Raw genomic sequence first — 23,568 nt, 5'->3', positions numbered from 1 at the left:
ATCTATACTTCTGGGCTCCCTGCTGGAGGCTCAGAGTCCACAGATACAGCATGGGGTCTGGCAATGGGTACTTTTAACAAATACTCCAAATGATTTTTATCCTGAGGGAACTTTGGAAAATACCTTGGGCAAGTTACCAAACCATTCTGGGTCTGTTTCTGCATCTGTAAAATGGAGGTAATAATGGTGAATACCTTACAGAGTTGGTTGCAGGACTGAGTAAAGTGATGTAGGTAAAAGGCTTAGACCAGGGCATAGTAAGTATTCAATGTTAACTATTATTGTAACTGTTAGTTCTCTTCTCTTTTAAAAATATTATTTAAGTACACCCATGTTCATAGCAGCTTTATTCACAACAGCTGAAAGGTGGAAGCAACCCAAGTGTCCATCAACAGATGAATGGATAAACCAAATGTGGTACATGTATACAATGGAATATATATTCAGTCTTAAAAAGGAAGGAAATTATGACACATGTTGCAAAATGGATGAATCTTAAGGACACTATGCCATGTGAAAAAAGCCAGACACAAAAAGACAAATACTGGGGACTTCCCTGGCGGTCCAGTGGTTGGGACTTCGCCTTCCAATGCAGGGGGTGTGGGTTTGATCCCTGGTCGGGGAGCTAAGATCCCACATGCCTTGGGGCCAAAAAACCAAAACACAGAGCGGAAGTGATATTGTAACAAATTCAATAAAGACTTTGAAAATGGTCCACAAAAAAAAAAAAGAAAAGACAAATACTGTCGGATTCCACTTACATGAAGTACCAGGAGTAGTCAAATTCACAGAGACAGAAAGTAGAATGTTGGTTGCTAGGGGTTGGAGGGAGGGGGAATGGGGAGTTGTTGTTTAACGGGTACAGAGTTTTAATTTTGCAAGATGAGAAGTGTTCTGGAGATTGATTGTGCAACAATGTGAATGTACTTAACACTACTGAACTGTACATTTTAAAATGATGAAAATGGTAAATTTTTGTGTATTTTACCACAATTAAAAAAAATCATTTAAACAAGGGATTGTAGCTTAACACTTGAAAAGGCCAATCTAGATTTCTAGATTTTTCTCCAAAGCAGTGTCCTGTGATCTGACTGCACATTAGAATTACCTGAGGATCTTGTAAAACAACAACAAATACTAATGCCTGGGCCCTCCCCAAACTAATTAAATCAGACTATCTGAGGATAGGACCCAGGCATGGGTGTTCTTTTACGAGATCTCCAGGTGACTCCAAAGTGCAACCAGGGCTGAGAACCACTGTTCTAGGGAACAAGGATCCCTTTGGCTCAGACCAATAGGAGAAAGCATTCTTTTTTTTTTTTTTCCCCCACATCTTTATTGGAGTATAACTGCTTTACAATGGTGTGTTAGCTTCTGCTTTATAACAAAGTGAATCAGTTATACATATACATATGTTCCCATATCTCTTCCCTCTTGCATCTCCCTCCCTCCCACCCTCCCTATCCCATCCCTCTAGGCGGTCACAAAGCACCGAGCTGATCTCCCTGTGCTACGCGGCTGCTTCCCACTAGCTATCTATTTTACGTTTGGTAGTGTATATATGTCCATGCCACTCTCTCACTTTGTCACAGCTTACCTTTCCCCCTCCCCATATCCTCAAGTCCATTCTCAAGTAGGTCTGTGTCTTTATTCCTGTCTTACCCCTAGGTTCTTCATGACATTTTTTTCCTTAAATTCCATATATATGTGTTAGCATACGGTACTTGTCTTTCTCTTTCTGACTTACTTCACTCTGTATGACAGACTCTAGGCCCATCCACCTCATTACAAAAAGCTTAATTTCGTTTCTTTTTATGGCTGAGTAATATTCCATTGTATATATGTGCCACATCTTCTTTATCCATTCATCTGATGATGGACACTTAGGTTGTTTCCATCTCTGGGCTATTGTAAATAGAGCTGCAATGAACATTTTGGTACATGACTCTTTTTTTTTTTTTTTTTTTTTTTTTTTTGCGGTACGTGGGCCCCTCACTGTTGTGGCCTCTCCCGTTGTGGAGCACAGGCTCCGGATGCGCAGGCTCAGCGGCCATGGCTCACGGGCCCAGCCGCTCTGCAGCATGTGGGATCTTCCCAGACCAGGGCACGAACCCGTGTCCCCTGCATTGGCAGGCGGACTCTCAACCACTGCGCCACCAGGGAAGCCCACATGACTCTTTTTGAATTATGGTTTTCTCAGGGTATATGCCCAGCAGTGGGATTGCTGGGTCATATGGTAGTTCTATTTGTAGTTTTTTAAGGAACCTCATTCTTTAAGGCATACTCCTACTTGGTCTCTGGGCCAGCCTTTTCAGACTTCCCTTTCCACTTGCAGTAAGCAACCTGCCCACATGGAGGCACTGCCCTGCCTTTGGAAGCTTCTGAAGCAGGGCTGTTGCCCTGGTAGCTGCTTTCCAAATATTTCCTCAAAGCCAGGTTTCTGTAGTGGGTGAAGCCCTGCTCAACCCAACCGGGCACCTCTACCGGGTCCATCAAACTCCTAACACAAACAATCTTTAAAGCCCTAAATACACACAACTGCTTTCTGGTAATCGTTCTTGTAGAGTGGATCAGAAAAGCTGCATTGAGGTTAATTATTATTGCAAGAAAAATGCACTAGCCCAGCGGTTCTCAAAGTGTGGTCCCTGGCCCAGCAGCATTAGCATTGCCTGGGAATTGTTCAAAATGCAAGTTCTTATGCCTCAGGCCACCTACTGAATCAGAAACTCTAGGAGTGGGGTCTAAACAGAGGGTTCATTAAGACACAGATTGCTAGGTCCCACCTCCAGAATCTTGGATTCAGGAGGTCTGGGTGGGATGAGAATTTTCATTTCTAGCAAGTTCCCAGGCAATGTTGGTCCAGGGAACACACTTTGAGAACCCCTGTCTGAGTTGATAGGAAAGGTGGGTAAAATCTTCAATTTTCTGTTTCTTTTGTCTTTTTTTTTTTTTTTTTTTTTGCAGTACGCGGGCCTCTCACTGTTGTGGCCTCTCCTGTTGTGGAGCACAGGCTCCGGACACGCAGGTTCAGCGGCCATGGCTCACGGGCCTAGCCGCTCTGCGGCATGTGGGATCTTCCCGGACTGCGGCACGAACCCAGGTCCCCTGCATCGGCAGGCAGACTCTCAACCACTGCGCCACCAGGGAAGCCCTCTTTTGTCTTTTAAAAGGGTGGTTCAGAGAGATGCTTCATGTCACTCACAGTTAAATAAATGCAAATTAAAACGACAATTCACAATCCTTTTCCACTGCCCATATTAGAAAAGATCAACTTTGCCGATACCCAGCACTGGGGAGGGTGTGGGTACCAGGCCTGCTGGTCCATCCACTGATGTGGGAGTGGGCACTGGAATAGCCTTCAGAAGGCAATGTGGTAATGCTTTTAAAAGGACAAACCTTTGGTCCTGCAATTCCACTTTGGGGGACTTTATACTGCAGATGTATACTGCATATATGTGCAAGAATGTTTCCTGCAGTGCTGTTTGCAGCAGCAAAGGAGTGGAAATAACCTAAATTTCCACCAGTAAGAGGACTAGTTAAATTGCTGTGAAAAAGAACGACATAGAGTCCAGTGTGCTGATGTGGAATGACCCTGAGCCAGCTTACTGAGGGACCAAAACAAGAGCAGAGCAGTGGGATGGCACCATCTCCTGTGTGTACTTGTGTTTTTAAAGGGATTATATGTGTACACATACCTGATTGAATATTTGCTGAAAAACTATAGCAGTTATTATTATTTTTTTTTTTGAAGAGGAGAACCAGGGGCTAGGATGGGAGGAAGACATAGTTTGACTCATTGCTATATAGATTTTTGCACCATTTCAATGTTTTTCCTGTGTATATACATTACTTTTTCAATAAAAATCCAGCCAGTTAAAAAATCTAGTGAAAATGAAGAATAATTTCTTAAAAAGATGTTTAAATCTCCTTAGACCAGTTCCAACTATGCTAAATACACCCAACACATTCCTCATGCTGGGGCAGTGATGTGTGCAGCTTGTGATGGGGACATTATTTGCCTGTATAAGAAATGGTACTAAGGGACTTATTGTCAGTTGTTTCTACCACCATTTCCTTGGGATTCTGCCTAATTTTTTCATCCCTTGGCTAATTATTTGTATCTTTAAGTTTTGTTCTGCCATTGAATGAGCCTCTCTATTAGACTATAAACGCCATCAAGCAAAGATATTCCTGGTGTTGTTCACCACTGTATCTGTGGGACCAGGCACTCAGCAGGCACTCAGTCAGTATCATCTAAACGAATGGGAAGGAGGCACTACGTTCCAGGCCCTGTGCTAGGCCCTGTGAGTGAGTGGGAGCACCGGGCTTTGGACCCATGTCTAACCCCATAGCCCAAGTCCTTTGTCTTGTATCCCAAATCTACATAAGTAATTGCACGGCCAGGATTTATTTTTCAATTGTGAAAAGTCTTACTTTTTCACCATCTGATGCCTTTTGGACCTACCTATCTTTATCCAGGTTTGAGACTAATTATTTGAGACCTAGAGGAGATGTTCAGATGTCACTGGGGCAGTTACAAAACTTGGATTTTGTAACTTGGATTTGCTACACTACTGAGGAGCAATTACAGCTAATTGTGTAGGCACTTTGGGAGCCTCAGTTTAATTAAATTCAAGCACTTCTGATCTGGATAAAAGGCCAGGTCTACATAATCCTAGACAAGCTGTTGGGTGTTTTGTGAAGAGCTGCCATCTCTCCCAGGCAAGGGAAAGGCAAGGACATGGTGTCTGCCCAGCTCCAGGATTAGCCTGCTGGTAGATGCAGGGTCCTCCCGGAATCTCCACCTGATGTCAGTTACCAAACACCCTCAGTGTCTGGGAACCCCTCCCTGGGCACTTTTTTTTTTTTTTTTTTTTGTGGTATGCGGGCCTCTCACCGCTGTGGCCTCTCCCATTGCGGAGCACAGGCTCCGGACACACAGGCTCAGCGGCCATGGCTCACGGGCCCAGCCGCTCCGCGGCATGTGGGATCCTCCCGGACCAGGGCACGAACCTGTGTCCCCTGCATCGGCAGGCGGACTCTCAACCACTGCGCCACCAGGGAAGACCCCCTGGGCTCTTTTATTAAGAGCTGCAGCTACCTGTTTTTTTAATACTAGGAGGATTTTAATGAGGTTCTATGTATTTAATCCTTAAAGGATTAGCACCAGTAACAAGATTTAGGTATATAATCTTTTTTTTTAATGTTTCTATAGCCCACTTTAAAAAAATTTTAATCATATTTAAGTGTACAGTTCAGTGGCACTAAGTACATTCACATTGTTGTGCAACTCTCACCATCATCCATCTCCCGAATTTTGCACCTTCCTAAACTGAAACTCTGTCCCCATTAAATAGTAACTCCCCATTCCCCCTCACCACCCCCGCCACCGACCCAGGCCCCTGGCATCTACCAATGTACTTTCAGACTCTATGAGTTTGACTATTCTAGGTCCCTCGTATAAGTGGAATCAAACAGTATTTGTCTGTACCTAATGTATATTGGAATGCATTTTTAAGGTTAACTTAATATATGTCCTGCAAACAGATTGTACCTTTTTTCCCCCCTGTGCTATACAGTAGGCCCTTATATAATCTTGCTGCAGCTTTTTATTATTATTTTTTTTTGCGGTACGCGGGCCTCTCACTGCTGTGGCCTCTCCTGTTGCGGAGCACAGGCTCCAGACGCGCAGGCTCAGCGGCCATGGCTCACGGGCCCAGCTGCTCCGCGGCATGTGGGATCTTCCCAGACCGGGGCACGAACCCATGTCCCCTGCATCGGCAGGCGGACTCTCAACCACTGCGCCACCAGGGAAGCCCTTGCTGCAGCTTTTTAAGATGATGAAAAAAGAGTCACTAACCTGGCCTTAGACAGATGAGTACCACAGGCCTATGTTGGAAAAGCAAACTGCCGAGGACAGGAGAGGCCTTTTTCTTGTACCTCCCATCTATTTCAAAAGCCATTTCCCCCAAAATGGCACTATCATGACTCAGTTGGCTCAAATACAAGGACCCAGAGACGTGATCTTCCTTGTGGATGGAGACTTTGAGTCATCTCTGTATCCTACACGCCAGGCACATGGTGGGCGTGCCATTGATGGAGCTGGGTAAGAAGGAAGTTTGAATCATGTGGCATGAAAGCACACAGTATCAGCCAGCGTGACTGAGCAGGGGACGGGAAAGAAGAACCTAAATGTCCTTCCCACTAAATTTAATGCAAGAGAGTGGTCAGCTAACAACATGGCTCGCTGGCAGACTGTTGGGGGCCTAGCAGCCCCTAGCATTTTCATAGTGAAGGTGTGTGAGTCATTTCTTAGAGCTGTGGGCAAGATGCTACAAAGCTGACTCACTCGGGAAGAAAACAGCTGTAGAAGTAAAGTGAGAGCCCTCTTTGCCCACCATATGAATTTGCCTTGTCTTCATCTCTGAAACAAAGATTTTCACAAATGAGTGCTTTTGGCTTTGTTTCCCGGGGTATAGGATGCTGAAAACTGCCCTCTTCTGTCTGAAGGTTAAATATTCAGATCTCATCCTGAAAGCACAGACCTGTCGACCCTCCTCTACAGTTCTGCTCGCAGTATTACTCCCCAACCTGTCCCCTAAACTCTGGGCCCCTCCCTGGGCACCCTCTCAAAGCTCGATGACTCTCAGCAGATGGTCTTGTCAGATGTTTTACTAAGATGCTTGAGCTTCTGCAAATTCACTGCCTTCGCTTCCCCATTCTCCCTCTCTCTTCACCCACCTCCCCTCCCTCCTCCCTTCCCACAGTGTCCTTCTGCCATTATAACACTTGACTGTTGCAGAGGCAACAAAGTTCCTGGTTGTCATCTGGAATCATGAATACAATTCTAAGTGTAGTCCGCATCACAGATGTAGAGAACAAACGTATGGACACTAAGGGGGAAAGTGGCGGTTGTGGGGAGTGGTGGTGGGATGAATTGGGAGATTGGGATTGACATATCTATGCTAATATGTATAAAATACATAGCTAATAAGAACCTACTGTATAAGAAATAAATTAAATTAAATTTAAAAAAACCCAAAATGGAGTCTGCATCAATTAAAATGGTAGACATGAAAAGCTTACAGAAACATTTATGTTCATGATCTAATCAAATATCTTCAGCTAGATTGAGCAGTTACTTCTACTTCTAACAAAGTAGAAGTTTCTTAAAAATCACTGTCTGCAACTCTTTGTGGCAAAATGCCTTGGATCATGTGGGTGATCTCTACAGCATGCTGTATAGCAGGGTGACCATACACCTTAGTTTGCCTGAGAGAGTCCTGGAGTTTGTCTGTTATTCTGATGCAGTTGTTAGTAAGGTACTTTTTCACTCTCATAAGTGACCCAGTTGGGTTGCTAAATTATATGGTGACCCCAGGTACAGGGCTTCCTTCCCTTCTAAGATGGAAATGCTATCCCCTAAGCAAGGCAAAATTTTCTGATCTTATATTGAGGTTCCAAAAGACAGTTTAAAAAAAATCCAGTATTAAACCCAATTGGACATTAATGAGCTCCTCCTCCAAGCAATAGAAGATGATGCTGTGTGGGCTTCCCTGGTGCCGCAGTGGTTGAGAGTCCGCCTGTCGATGCAGGGGACACGGGTTCGTGCCCTGGTCCAGGAAGATCCCACATGCCGCGGAGCGGCTGGGCCCATGAGCCATGGCCGCTGGGCCTGTGCGTCCGGAGCCTGTGCTCCGCAACAGGAGAGGCAGCAACAGTGAGAGGCCCATATACCACACACACACACACACACACACACACACACACACACAAAGAAGATGATGCTGTGATTTCATGTACTTCTTCTCAGCTTGATGTCTAATGTAAGAAAGCCAAATGTTTAGAAATAAGGGAAGAGCCCACTTCATTGTTTAAACTCACAGGAAAAGGCAATTTAAATCGTTTGAGACCATTTTCAATGTCAAAATGTCCTAGGTTGGTGTTCGGTCATAAGTTCTTAGGAGGCTCATGATTCTAAGGGACTCAGTCACCTTATGGGGGCCAATGCAAGGTTATTATTTTTATTCCTTTCATCTGATACAGAAAAGACTTTAAAAATCTTAAATTTTTTCTCTAATCAAGATCAAACTCATACACCCTTTGTCACTTGGCTCTTAACTTTCTGGTCATAAGACTTCAAGGTCAGTCTTAGAAATGAAGGTCAGAATAACCACAACTGGATCATTCTGGTTTTTAGTTCGTTTCCTTGGCTGGTGGACTTGATCCAGCTCTACTCTGCTCTGAATATGAATACTGGACTGCTGGGATAAGGCATTTAGCCAAAGACAAAGATGGAGCAGAATATTTCCTGAATTTACTGGTCCCCTGCAGCATCACTGACAACATGACTTATATTCCTAACACTGCCTAGGTTAGAAAATCAATTAAGTCCATTGTTCACTACCGCAGTGTTCCAATTAAAGATTAGGCTCTGTATGATAAATACACTTCAAAAAAATCTTCAAGACTTCTATGCTTTCCTTCATTTTCAAGTGTTATTCACTGATCTCATCCAGAAGATAGGGTTATGGACCCCCGGTCTGTTCCAGCAAAGTATCGTATTTTTTTTTTTTTTTTTTTTGCGGTATGCGGGCCTCTCACTGTTGTGGCCTCCCCCGTCGCGGAGCACAGGCTCCGGACGCGCAGGCTCCGGACGCGCAGGCTCAGCGGCCATGGCCCACGGGCCCAGCCGCTCCACGGCATATGGGATCCTCCCAGACCGGGGCACGAACCCGTATCCCCTGCATCGGCAGGCGGACTCTCAACCACTTGCGCCACCAGGGAGGCCCAAAGTATCGTATTTAAATAAGAAATTTAAAAGACTGATAAATTCTACTCTTGTGGGTTCTACTAGTCACCCTAACAGTTTCACATTTGGTCTTTGGTTAGATCAGATAATGTCATGTAATTCATCAAAAGGGAAATCTTTAATATCTGCTGGTTAAAAAAAAAAAAAAAAATCTATGAACTATTCTGAGGCAAGTGGTGAGGAATTTTTTTAAAGAATGAAAATAATTTTTAGAAAGTTAAAATATAGCTAATAAGCATGTACTACAATAAAAACAACTTGCCAGCACTGATTTTGAATATAGAAGCCAGTAACATTGAGCTGGAGGTGTGTGACCACCCTCCCTACCCCCAGCCTGGGCCCACCAGATTTGGCAAGGAGCCAGTACTGAAGGTTATGAAGCTGGAAAGCAAGCACTGCACCCTTCAAAATAACCACCAGGGCCTTGCCATACCTGTAAAAAGAGTCATAACTCAGACCAAGCTCAAAACAGAAATTTATGCTCAGGGAGCACTGCTTCTCAAATTGGCCCTATGACAGTTCACAGGCAGTCAACTGTTTGAAGCCGACATAGAGGCTAGGACATTTAATTGTTCAAGTAAACTTTCGCCTTTTCTCCTCTAAGTGGGCTCACAGAAAACACAAAGTAAGAGTAAAAGACTAATAAAGACAATAATCATTGGCATTTACTGGTATTTGCTGGGCCTCATGCTGTGTACTTTTATATTAATGCTAACTTCCCCAACTGCGGAATTCAAATTCCCATCTGTTGGACTCTAAAACACTGCCTTTTCCTTATGCAGGCATTTCCTGAGCAACTCTCTCTCAGTGATATGCTAGATGCAGGAGATTAACAAGAACATAATATAAAAATTGAATATTAAAATCTGGCCCCTGTCCTTAAAAAGGTTGCTGTTGGTAAATATGCTTTTTGGACAAGCCCAGCCAGTAAGTGCAGACTGATTGGGACTATTTCCCCCCCTTCCCTCGATGGTGAGCTGTTCTTCACTAGAATGGGAGCTTCAGAAAAGCAGGGACTTGAATTCCCACCTGTATTCTCATCACAGGGTCTGGCCTCATGAATGTCTGTAGGATGTGAGATAAACAAAAACCAGAGCCCAAACCCAACAGGCCTGTTTCTGTGGCTCTGAGAAGCTCCTGGCTGCTCTTTTGCCTTAAACCTAAAATGTATCTGACTGGGAACTATTTCCTTACTCCTTAGAAGTATCAGCAGGATGCAGTCCCTTACATGGAAAGGCTATGTAGCCTGTTGTTCAAAAGCATGGACTCCAGGACTAGACTGCCTGGGATGGAAACCTGGATCACCCACTCATCAGTTTTGTGATCTGGAGCAAATTACTCAACGTTTTTTTTAAAAAATTTTTTATTGGAGTATAGTTGATTTACAATGTTGTGTTAGTTTCAGGTGTACACAGCAAAGTGAATCAGTTATACATACACACATATCCACTCTTTTTTAGGTTCTCTTTCCATCTAGGTCATTACAGAGTATTGAGTAGAGTTCCCTGTGCTATACAGTATGTGCAAGTTACTCAACCTTGCTGGGCCTCAGTTTCTTCATCTGTAAAAGGGGGATGACTGATTTAATACATCCTATAAAGTACTTAGAACAGTGCCTGGCACACAACAAGTGCTATGTAAGCGACAGCTACTAATAACAACAGTAATGACCATTACCACTATAGTGGGGACAAATCTTTTTAATGCTCAACTATCTCCCTGCTCCCCTTTATTCTAATAAGCAATATCATAAATAGGAAATGAACACTACGACAGAGGTGATACTGAGTTGAGGTTAAGAATCACGCAGTTTGAATGCTGGTCCTACCACTTACTGGTTGTGTGACCCCAGGCAAGGTACTTAACCTCCCTGAGTCTGGGAAGTGGGGAAACTAACGCCTACCTCCGAGGCATCAGGAGGATCAAGGGAAGTAATACCCATGCATGCTCAGCACATGCCTGGCACTGTTACTGTGAGATAAATGGTAACTGCTGTCATGCAGGATTTTCCTTAATGAATTTATCTTTCAAAGGCAGCACTAAGGATTCATGTGATTCTAAGTCACAAGAATGTAAGGTTATCCATTTAGGAAATTCTTCTGTTCAAGAGATCTATTTTCAACAATTTCTAATCACATCAGCAAAGATGCCCAATAACAAGGGATTAGTGCTTACGTGGTTTAGAACAGAGTTAGTTTGATAAGCGGGAAAAGGTCTTTTGCAATTTTCTCAAAAGAGAGGTGTGTGTGTGTGGGAAACGGGAAAAGAAGAATGAGGGCTTCATGCTGATGCCCTCTTTAGCTTTCTCTGGTCAAGATCACAGTTTCCAAAGGCCAGAAGAGTATCACAGTGACTGGAAGGCCTGCCATCTGCTCCAGGGCGACACGGTTTACATGAGGACAGGTCATACAACCATAAGGCACACCTGTTTGAGACATGCTAGTCTGTACAACATCACCTTCCATCCACAAACTGGCATTTCACACCCTTCCTCTCAGTCCTCATTCAGGCAACACTGACCTAGTGAGCACTTTCTATGGGCCAAGCAGGGTTCGAGGCCCTGGGGGGCTAGAACAGGAGCACAAAGTCCCCAGGCACTTGTGGAGGGGAATTGGGGATGGAGAGACAGGAAATAAACATGTAAACAAATACAACATTTCACCAAACCATACGTGCCTTGAAGAATGTGAAGAGGGAGATTAGACAGAGAATGACTGGGGGCGAGGGGAGTCTTGGAAGGGTTCTCCAAGAAGGTGCCATCTTGGTTGAGTCCTGCATGACAAGGTGAAACCTGGTGAGACAAGAGAAGGGCCCTCCACACAGAACTTGGGCAGAGGTCAGCAGGCCCCTCAGGCCAGTGCCTGGTGCCCACGTATGTTCTGGATGGGCTGTGCCATGTCCCAGGGATCAGGACCCCCTTCATGTCACATCCAGTTACCCCACATGGAAGAGGCTGACTTGATTGGGTCTATTAAAAGTGAAGGGAAGGAGGGACTTCCCTGGTGGCACAGTGGTTAAGAATTCACCTGCCAATGCATGGGACACAGGTTCAAGCCCTGGTCCGGAAAGATCCCACATGCTGCGGAGCAACTAAGCCCGTGCGCCACAATTACTGAGCCTGCGCTCTAGAGCCTGCGAGCCACAACTACTGGAGCCCATGTGCTCTAGGGCCTGCGTGCTGCAGCTACTGAAACCCGTGCACCTAGAGCCTGTACTCCACAACAAGAGAAGCCACCGCAATGAGAAGCCCGTGCACTGCAATGAAGCGTAGCCCCCACTCGCCGCAACCAGAGAAAGCCCGCACGCAGCAACGAAGACCCAACACAGCCAAAAAAAAGAAAAAAAAAAAAAAAGTGAAGGGAAGGAGATTTAAAAGAGGCTTAAGAAACCTTTGAGACAACTGTAATATATGAGACCTGATTTAGATCCCGAATTGAGCAAACTGTAATTAAAAAGGAAAACAACAAAGAAAGAAGTTAGCTGCGGAAACTGAACTGCCATGAAGGAATACTGTTAAAGTTTTAGGTGTGATGATGGTACTGTGCTATGTTTATGTTATGGACTGAATTGTGTCCTCCCCAAATTCATATGTAGAAGTCCTAAGCCCCAGTACCTCAGAATGTGACTGTATTTGGAGACAGGGCTTCTAGAGAGGTAATTAAGTTAAAATGGGGTCATTAGGGTGGGCCCTAACCCAATATAATTGGTGTCCTTATAAGAAAAGGAGATTAGGGCTTTCCTGGTGGTGCAGTGGTTAAGAATTCACCTGCCAATGCAGGGGACATGGGTTCGAGCCCTGGTCCGGGAAAATCCCACATGCCACGGAGCAACTAAGCCTGTGAGCCACAACTACTGAGCCTGCGCTTTAGAGCCTGTGAGCCACAGCTATTGAAGCCCGCACGCCTAGAGGCTATGCTCCGCAACAACAGAAGCCACTGCAATGAGAAGCCCGCGCACCGCAATAAAGAGTATCCCTCGCTCCCTGCAACTAGAGAAAAGCCCATGTGCAGCAACAAAGACCCAACACAGCCAAAAATAAACAAATAAATAAATTTCAAAAACAAAACAAAACAAATGGTATGGATATTTGACAAAAAAAAAAAAAAGAAAAGGAGATTAGGACACAGACAGAGACACAGACATGGACACACAGAGAGACAGCCATCTGTAAACCAAGGAGAGAAGCCTTTGCAAACCTTCCAACAGTTTGAACTTAGACTTCTAGACTCCAGAACTGTGAGAAAATACATTTTTTAAATTTAAGCCACCCAGGCTATGGTATTTTGCTTTGGTAGCCCTAGCAAACTAAAACAGTTTACAGAGAGTCCATGTACCTTAGCATCACATTGAAACAGTCACAGATGAGATGATAGGCTGTCTGGGACTTGCTCCAAAACAATCTTGGAAGGGGGATGCAGGGAAGGTGTAGTTTATGGATGAAATAAGATTGGCCAGAAGCTGAGTACTTGTTGAGGTTGAGTGATGGGTACAGAGGGGTTTATTGTGAGTTCATTTTACTATTCTCTCTACTTTTCTATACTTTGAACATTTCTGTAATAAAAAGGTAAAAGAAAAAAACTGAAGAGGAAACAAAGAATGTGTAAGACCTACATCTGTGGCTCTCAGCCCGGGGCGGGGGGAACCTTACACTGCTGGGGGCTGGACCCTGGCCTTGGTATCTTTCAGAAGTTCCCCAGGGGAATTCTAATGTTGATAACCACTGAACTAGAAGTTCTTTATGGGAGAAATAAAGGAAGACTTGAAGGGAAGTTCCACATTCCTGGATGAGAAAACACTATAACAACGAACTTTTCCAAGTTAATTTATACAATAAAATTTCTATTCAAAAATTGTGATACAGTGTGCTAGAGTTCACCAAAATCTACTTTCCCTCTCTGGGAACAACACACCTCCCCCACCCGACTGAAGTTAGACTTGACTATGTAATGTGCTTTGGCCAATAAATTGTGATCTCTACGGGTAATGCTCCAGATGGGGGCTGCTCCATGAGCCTGGGTGCTTGAGTGAGGATGGTGATGGGACATAGGACACCCCCGGCCAAGCCAGGATGGATTTGCCATGTGAGGAAGACATAAATCTTTGTTTTTAAACCAGTGAGATTTGGGGGTTGTTTCCATGGCATAATCGAGTCCATCTTGACTGGTACAGAAACTCAACACAGAACTTGACAAAATAATTCTAAAGTTCAACTGAAAAAATAAACACGCAGAGAGACAAAAGCACACGCTGAAGAAGCAATGGGTCAGGGTGAATCCTATCAGATATTAGGCCATATCACAAAGCAACAGTAATTAAAAATGAATGATATTAGGTGTAGAAATAAAAGTCGACAAATATATTTATACTGAAGTACAGAAAGTCCATAAATAGGCAACTAGTCAATACAGGACTAAGTGTGATGAAGATTTTTCAGTTCTAGCTTGTTAACAGTTGAGCTGCCTCACTTTACCAGTGAAAAGTAACAAACATAGGCTTTGCTCTAATGTATCAGGCCACCTTTGTTGAAGGATTGCTCCTTATTCACCAGTCCAGGGAAACATTTATTAAAAACCCATTCTTTTATTTTTATTTTTTAAAATTGCAGTATCATTGATATATAATATTATATAAATTACAAATGTACGATATAGTGATTCACAATTTTTAAAGGTTATACTCCACTTATATTTATAAAATATTTGAAAATACTCCATGTTGTACAATATATCCTGTAGCTTTTTTTTTTTTTTTTGGTCATGCTGCACGGCCTGTGGGATCTTAGTTCCCCAACCAGGGATTGAACCCTCGTCCTTGGACTCCTGGACCACCAGGGAATTCCCCTTTATAGCTTATTTTATACCTAAGTATAAAATAAGAGGTTTCTACCTCTTAATCCCCTATATTGCCCCTCCCCCATTCCTTCTCCCCACTGGTAACCACTAGTTTGTTCTCTATGTCTGTGAATCTGCTTCTTTTTCGTTATATTCACTAGTTTGTTGTATTTTTTAGATTCTACATATAAGGGATATCATACACTACTTATCTTTCTCTGTCTGACTTATTTCACTTAGCATAATGCCCTCCAAGTCCACCTGTGTTGTTGCAAGCGGCAAAATTTCATTCTTTAAAAACCCATTCTTTTAAACTAAAGTCACATCAATAGCACTTAAGGAAGCACTAACACCTTCTCTAAGCTACCGAAGACATTTTTGTTTGGATTTCAAGTGCCTTAAGTTCTGGATTTTTGACCTCAGGTCACATTTGTTTGACCTAACTAACCGATGGTTAAACAATGCACCTCAACAGTTAAAAGATGTACTGATAAACAAAAGAACTAAATAGCACAGATAGAAATATCATCCATATCTTTAGGTACCTGTCTTTCTGGAAAACTACTAAAATATAATAAACTATAGGAATTTATTTCTAAAATTCTGATGAAACAAACGGTTGACGACAACAACAAAAAAGGAAAGTTAAATTACTATGAAAGACGTGGGTGCTGAGCTCGCCCTAGATGGACTCACTTCACCCCACGGATTTTCCTTTCTCAAATTCTGCTCGCCAGCCCAGATGTGCCACTCTCTTCAAAGGCAGCTGTAGGGCTGTTTATCCCACAGCCCCCACCTCTCTATTTTTGAGCTCCAACCCCTCCTCACCTTGAGGACCCGGTTCAAATGCTTTTTCTGGGAGGACCCTTCCTTCCCCGCGTGACTCCTTGCCTACGGAGACAGGCTGGATTCTCCATCCTGCTGCTGCACGCCCACCAGACACTCTCAACTGATGCACTCATCATACTGTATTGTAATTATTATTGATATTCCCATCTTCCCCTGAAGAACACGTCTTATTTATCTGGGCCACACAGAGCATTGCTAATCTCTCACTAGCACTAACGGATCTTCAAGTATTTGAATAAGTCGAACATTTCGTAAGTGGAAACTATAGGTTAGGCACTCAATTGCCTGCTAAGTCCTTAGTGACCCATATTTAATTGTAAAACTGTAACCCCCACTTTGCAGTTGAAGAACCTGGAACTGAGGTTAAGCAAACTCAAGGTAACACAGCTGGCCAGTGGCAGGGCTGGGGTAGCCTCTCTGTGACCACGTCCCACACTGAGGCGACTCGTCTCTGCTCCTTTAGCCACCAGACTCCTCGACTTGTGAGCGAGTGCCCCCCAGTCTAGTCTCCTGTCTCTACAGCTCAGCACTCTGAGGGGCGGGGGCCTGGACTGCACAGGCCTAGCTCCTCTCCTAGGATTCTGGAGGCCGGGGAGGCAAGATTCAGGCTCTTATATTGGCTATTCCACTTACAGGCTCTCTCCCTGCCCGAATTACCTAAACTCTCTGTGCTTCAGTCTCTCCATCACAATTTCACTCACTGCCTCAAGGGCTGCTATGGAGATGGAAGAGATCACATCCATGGGAAACGGCGGTACTGTGCTGGGCACACGTTAAGTGTTCTCGCTGGCATTTCTTGTCTTGTTGGCACTTCATGCTGTTAGGTAGCACTCCTGTCCCAGGCCCTGCAGCCAAGCCACACTTCCCCATCCTCTACTTGTGCACCCAAATTTGTATATCCAAGTACAGGACCTTATAATTGTTCTCCATTGTTTTCATTTTTGTTAGATACTGCCTGTTTCTGCCTTTTGATCCAAACCTGTTTCTCACTTACTCACTACTCCCCATGTGCCTGCGTTATGTGTAAATCTGGAGCTTCACCTGTATCTTCAAGCTACTGACCAAACTGTTGAACAGAAGGGAGGCTGTAAAATGGGTGTCTTTAGGTGGGAGTGCACACGGAGGAGCAGTGGGATGGGAGCCCCCAGCCTGGCACAGAGCAGGTGCCCCCCGCTCACGCTTCCTTACCCACCCTCACATGCCACGAAGGGTGGAAAAAACTGGAGCAATATTACTGGAGGACAATCTGACAATATGTACAGACGTGCATAAAAAATGCTGACTCTGAAATTCTACTCCTGGAAATTTACTCCCAAGAAGACATTAAAGAGAAGAAAAAAGTTCTATGCAAAAATATTTATAGCATCATTATTTAAAATGCTGAAAAACTTTAAATAACCTAAGTGGCTACAAAGAGGAATGGTTAAATAAACTATAACAGGGTAATCACAGCAATGTGGCTCTTTAAAAAGATTAAATATAATGACTATGCATCTTTATGTTAGTGAATATAAAGTTATTTAAATTAAGTTACCATAGATATACACATTATGACTGCATCTAAATAAAAACTATGTGCACACAGATAAAAGAATGGGAAGATGAAGAAAGAGAAAATTAGTTATGGTGAGATTATAGATGTAATTTTCACTTGTTTCCCATGAATACACCTTATAATTGATGTGGTTATAAACACCACAAATGCTGGTACATATAAAGACACATATTTTAAGTGTTTATTATTTATGTGTGTTCAGTTAATCTGAAGGGAGAGTTAAATAAGATTTAAGAAGGAGCAGTCCAGAACACAGAGCCTTACCTAACAAAGGACTTCAATGAAACGCAAGAAGCATTTGTCTAAATATGAGATCCAATTCCCGTCCTCAAGCAGCCTGAAACCCACTGAGTTGTTAATGTGCCAGACTCCCTTCCCACTAACATCCACATGCCTCATCACAGCGCTGGCCTGCCGGTCACAAGAGTCCTGAGGAATGAGCGTCAGGAGGGCATAGTGATGAAGGGCATTAACTTACCAGCAGGGGGCGCTGTGCAAGACCTTCCCCTGTGAGCTTTAGTTTCTGCCTCTGAGATGGGCTGAGATAGGGGTTGTTCCAGTGCCCAGCTGAGAGGCTGATGTGAGGCATGGCTTTGCAAATGCCCAGTACACGTGGGCTGCTGTTACAATTGTGTGCCCCACCAGCTCTTGCAGATGGGCACAAATTCTAAACTTAGAAAAGTAAGGCAGAAGCAGAAATAGCAGCACACTTGGAGTGGGAACAGAAATAAGGGGTTCTCCACTTGGCTGTGCCCCAAGCTTACCGTAGGTGAACATGCGTGGCGAGGTCAGTTCAATGTTGGGCAAGGCGCCCAGGTGGTTCAGCACGGCACACCGATAGCCATTTTTCTGGGCGTAGTCAACGAAGGTGCGGATGTACTGCTTCTCGCTGTGATTGGCAATTCCAGGGCAGATGACCATGGTAACATCATCTATATGGTGGAGGAGGAGATTCCAAGATAGCCAATAAATAGTGACATGATAAATGGTCACAACTACACTTCACTGACTTAGCCAACAGTAGGAGAGAATTTAACATACATCTTGTCACTCATTTCTCTGGGAAAGAACATTTTTCCCTTCTAGCTGGAACTCTCTATAGCAGTGCTTCTCAAATTATTTGTGGTGAAGGGTCAGTTTTTAAAAGTTCCAATCCATTATGGACAGATGCTTTTGAAAAATAAAATACAATCAAAATTAATTACTAGAAAAATGAAATAATTCAAATCTCAATTTTTAAATTATTAGATTCAATGGATATAAAATTGATCTGTCAAATTCTTATACAAGTTCCCAAGCATTACTCTTAATTTCTATATGAAATTCTGTATGAATGAATGAATGGAAAAATAAAAAGCAGTGTTTGCATAGACCTCTTTGATCCAGCAATTTTACTTTCAGGTATTTATCTTACAGATACACTGTACATACACAAAACAATATATCTACAGTATAGATTGTAATACAAAAGACTGAATATAACATAAATTCTAGAAATAGGGGTCTGCTTAAATAAATTTTTGCATATCCAAATGATGAAATATTATGTAGCCCTTAAAAATAATGAGACATCTTTACATACACTGATATGGCAAGCTCTCTAATATGTATTAAGTGGAAAAAGCAAGGTGCAGAAAAGGGTTATGATATGCTACTATTTGTTGGGGGGAAAAGACATCTATGTTTATAAACGCATCCACTAGCTCTGGAATCATACACAAGAATCCTAACAGTGGGTACCACTGTTAGGGTGGGAGAGAGACTTACACTTTTACTGTGTATCCTTTAGTACCTTTTGAATATTCTATCATGAGCATGAACTACCTACTTAAAAATATGAATATGTTTTTCTTTAAAAGAAAAGTGGTGTTTGGGTTATTAAATCTAATCATAAATTTTCCTTCTGAAAGTTAAGATAAAAACAATTTTAAAATTCTTACACAATATGCATAAAGAAACTTAAAATTTTTTATAAACCTTGACCTTGTAATTCCAATTCTTGGAATTCTTGGAATCTTGCCTTAAATTTTATGAGTAAGGATGCTTATCAAAGGATTATTTGAGAGCAACAAAATTATAAGCAAGCTAAATGTCCAAAAACAGAACGATTAAATTATGGTATGACCACATTGGAGACTATTAAGCAGTTGTTAGACTTTTGTTATTGAAGACTTTTAGACTTTTAACGATATGGGGAAATATTTATATTATAATTTATAATATAATGTGTAGTAATTTAAATTTTAGAAAAACTTTGCATAGAACCGAAGGTAAATGGAACAAAACGTTAACAGTGGTATGCTGGGTGGGGATTACAGATGATTCTTTTCTTTTTTTTAAATGTTTCTACATTATCTACATTTTCTATGAGTGTTGTTGTCAGGAAGAAATCATTAAAAAGGATAAATGGCTGCTTTTCTTAGAGCGTTTCTTGGAAGCATTTCTGCCTTCCAGAACCACCTTCATCAATCCTGTCTGGGCACAGGGGTGATAGAAAGACACAGACAATCACAAAAAAGGATCAGTTTCATCCTTTTCAACTTTCCACCTCAGTCCTAGAAGAGCAGGTTAAATTAAATTGCTTAAATTTTGTGCTTTAATAGTACAAGAAGTCAGAGCATTAGAAGCAAGGGAAAAAATATTTAACTTTTTTTAAATGGTAGAGAAATAAATATTTGAAAGATCAGCTACAAGGCTTAGAAACACAATGTGAACTCCTAATCTATTCATTTATTCACTCCTTCTGTGACTGTTTATTCGACTCTGGGGATTCCTACGTTCTAGCAGACAGATGATAAACCACTATGCAAATAAGCTCAGAGAGTGGCAGGTACCATGAAGAACTAGAGCAGGAAGGTGTGATCGATTTCCTGGGAAGGAAACACTAGTTAGAGGAGTCAGGGACCATCCCTCTGAGGTGACATCGGGGCTGAGTGCTAAATGACAAAGAGGCAGTCATGTGAAGGTCTGGGACAAGCATTCCAGACAGAGGGAACATAAGCTAAGTGGTCACTAGCTACTCAGAGGTTCTAAGTGCTTTAAATAGCTGAGAGCTATATTACATTTACTGGAATTTACCCCTAAAAACTGACTGAGCTCCTGTAAAAAACTAGGTGCCTTTGAATACTACAGAACTCAAAAGACATGTCCTCTTCCAGTAGGAACAGCATTCAAAGGATGCAGCCATCTAACTCCACTTCCTCAGAAGTCCTCATTGTGAAGCTTTTTATGAATGTTTACTGTGCAGTCTGCACAGAGCAATGAGAGTTTTATCACCAGTAGAAACCGTGGTTGTTTCTGAGATATAGGTGTCCCAGACCTCTGGAAACCTAAGCAGAGGGTATATGAGAGCCTTTGTTATCTGCTGTTGTCCAACAAACAAGACCAGCTACACTGCATCTCTAAGCTTCAGTTTCCTCATCAGTAAAGTAGGGATAATAAGGCACTGACTTCTCAGGGTTGTTGTGAGGATTAAATGAGATAATAGCATACATAAAGCACTTAGAATAGTCCAGCTTCTGTTGCTGTCATCAAACCAGAGGCCTGGTCCTGGGCTCCAAGTTCTTATACCAAGCTTTTCTATTTCACAAGAGGACTAAAAAACTGTATTCAACAATGCTTTCTGAAGAGCCCTACAGGGCGCCTGGCAAACACACGGTGGAGCCAGTCCTTGCCGGTTGCTCCTAAGTGATGCACCTCAGCAGACTTCCTACAGGACCCTGGATGCGATGGTAAGTATCAATGGCTCGAGCATTTATATCGAGGCTCCTTCACAGACTAGTTCCCCTTCCCTGAGTGATGGCCCAATCATATGACCTAAGCTAGCTTACCTCCCACACAGTGCTCAGCCAAGGGCTCAAAGAGGTCAAAGGTCGAAGTGGCTCCGTCAGACATGGTGATGAACTTCCGGTGCCCATACGGGTGTGGTGACCTCACCCTTCCCATCTTCCCATACAAGGCTGTTTGGATGTGTCCACTTTTCCCCCAGATCAAAGGTGGAATATATCTAAGAAAGAAGCAGAGGAGAGGTCAATTTTCCCACACTCCTTGAATAATGCTCTAAAAAAACTTTGGAGCAAGAGCTTTTCAACCTCTTTTTTTTTTCCTGACAAATTCTGTACACTAAGCACAAATATGAGATTTTTTAAACCTTATATCCATGCCATGATTTACCTCCTTTCCCCATTTATGCATCAGATTAGCTTTAGAAATCAACCAGGACATGCTTATATAGACAGGATTTCAAATTTGAGGTGTTAATTAATTCAACACGGGTTATTTCCATAATGTAGAATAGAAAGAAAGCAACTAATACATTTTGAACACATGCTACTTGACAGGGTTAGCCTCATTATCAAATGAGCTAATGTATATAAAATAGCTAGCACGGCACCTAAGCACACTAAATGCTCACTTCTTTGCCTTCCCCCAATAAGGCAGGCCACAGCTGCAGGGGTTGTTACCCCATGAACCAAACCTGCTGCCTTGTTAAACTGGGAAGGGCTGCAAAGCCTCCTAAGAGTCTGTTGAGTGCCTTGTGCATGTATGTTTGTGTGTGTGTGTGTGTGTGTGTGTGTGCTGGGGGGCACATTGTATGCTCTGGAGAATGTGCTAGAAGGGCAGAGCAATGTAAATATTTGTTGGATTAATGAAGGATAAAGTCTTGTTAGCATAAGCAAGGCATGATAACACCCTAACAACTGTCTTTCGTGAAAACTCAGTGACTCTGGTCCTTGGTAGGAAGTGCAAAAATCACAACCTGGTTAATCAATGGGAAAACAAGGTGTTCCAAGTTACAATTAAGAAATGATTATAGTTCACAACCACAGGGCAAGATGATCCCATTTACTGAAACTGCTATTGGTTTCTCTTCTTCAGCTTTGAGCCCAAGCTTGATGCATGAGCAGGATTTGTGTTCCGTATTAAACTAGAGACATATAATATAAAATGGTAATGACATCAATCCTTCACCTCTGTAGTGTGTCACAGTGGTGAACATTTTATTAAGAATTTACCTTAACCTGCTTGCCGATTTGTGCCTATCATTTCTATCAGACCAGATGATCCCAGACCCTCTTTTTAAATTAAACCAGATTTACTCTCTGTTTTTGGCAATTCATTAAATCTACACAAATTTAAGAGAAGGGAAGTCATCACCTTAAGCAAGCCAGTTACCAGATAAGCTTCCTCTCTGGGGGCAGGGAGGAGAAGGAGGAGTATTTTTTTTTGTTTTTTTGGTTTTTTTTTTGCGGTACGCGGGCCTCTCACTGCTGTGGCCTCTCCCGCTGCGGAGCACAGGCTCCGGATGTGCAGGTCCAGCGGCCATGGTTCACGGGCCCAGCCGCTCCGCGGCATGTGGGATCTTCCTGGACCGGGGCACGAATCCGTGTCCCCTGCATCGGCAGGCGGACTCTCAACCACTGCGCCACCAGGGAAGCCCTTCACTCTACTTTTTCAAAATTTTCTTGGCAGACTTTTGGCATTTTAGTTTCCAGATGAACTATAGGATTAGTTTGTTCTATGAAAAATTTGGGATTTTTAAATTGGAAACACACCAAACATACACCACTTTGGGAAGAATTGACATCTTTACAGTTCCGACTTGTCCCATTCAAAAACATGGTGTGAGGGGCTTCCCTGGTGGTCCAGTGGTTAAGACCCCACGCTTCCAATGCAGGGTTTGATCCCTGGTTGGAGAACTAAGATCCCACATGCCACACAGCACGGCCAAAAGATAAAAAAACAAACATGGGGTCTTCCCTGGTGGCGCAGTGGTTGAGAGTCTGCCTGCCGATGCAGGGGACACGGGTTCGTGCCCCGGTCTGGGAGGATCCCACATGCCGCGGAGCGGCTGGGCCCATGAGCCATGGCCGCTGAGCCTGCGCGTCCGGAGCCTGTGCTCCGCAACAGGAGAGGCCACAACGGTGAGAGGCCCGCGTACTGCAAAAAAAAAAACAAACCCAGAAAACCAAACATGGTGTATCTCTCCATTATTCAGGTATTTATGTCCTATAGTAAAACTTTATGTCTTGCTTCACGTTTCAATACTCATTTTTTACTACACTAATTTGCATGCATTTCTACATTTTAAAAAGCTATTCTTCATATATTCTTTTTTTTTTTTTTGCGGTACGCGGGCCTCTCACTGTTGTGGCCTCTCCCGTTGCGGAGCACAGGCTCCGGACGTGCAGGCTCAGCGGTCTAGCCGCTCCGCGACATGTGGGATCTTCCCGGACCAGGGCTCAAACCCGTGTCCCCTGAATCGGCAGGCGGACTCTCAACCACTGCGCCACCAGGGAAGCCCCTAAAAAGCTATTCTTAGAGTTAGCATCTGGGCATGTTTTATTCCTGACTCCCAGAAAGCAGAAGTGCTGTCTTCTACTTCTTATCTAGATGGTATTTTGTCCAATGTCATGCTGTGGTCAGCGGTTAATGAATCCTGTTACTAAGAAAGAAGCTAGAAGACCACAACAAAATTTAGAGGCCAGCATGTCTTTATCTTCTGAACCCACTTAAAATCA

General features: G+C 43.2%; 1 protein-coding gene across 2 annotated transcripts in view; it reads right to left on the bottom strand.

The window, feature by feature from the left end:
- ABHD2 (abhydrolase domain containing 2, acylglycerol lipase) overlaps positions 1–23,568 on the bottom strand; it is a 102,556-nt gene that overhangs the window by 22,820 nt on the left and 56,168 nt on the right. For both annotated transcript variants that reach the window (XM_060097356.1, XM_060097355.1), the window contains 2 exons: positions 20,878–21,053; positions 17,812–17,979 (listed from right to left, as the gene is read on the bottom strand). In XM_060097356.1, the coding sequence (XP_059953339.1) occupies positions 17,812–17,979; positions 20,878–21,053 (344 nt within the window). The remainder of the gene's footprint in view (positions 1–17,811; positions 17,980–20,877; positions 21,054–23,568) is intronic.

This window comes from Mesoplodon densirostris, chromosome 4 (genome assembly GCF_025265405.1).
Source record: "Mesoplodon densirostris isolate mMesDen1 chromosome 4, mMesDen1 primary haplotype, whole genome shotgun sequence".
NCBI classification, from domain to species: domain Eukaryota; kingdom Metazoa; phylum Chordata; class Mammalia; order Artiodactyla; family Ziphiidae; genus Mesoplodon; species Mesoplodon densirostris.
Note: the sequence above shows the minus strand (reverse complement) of the source record. Positions and strands in the feature narration are given on the sequence as shown.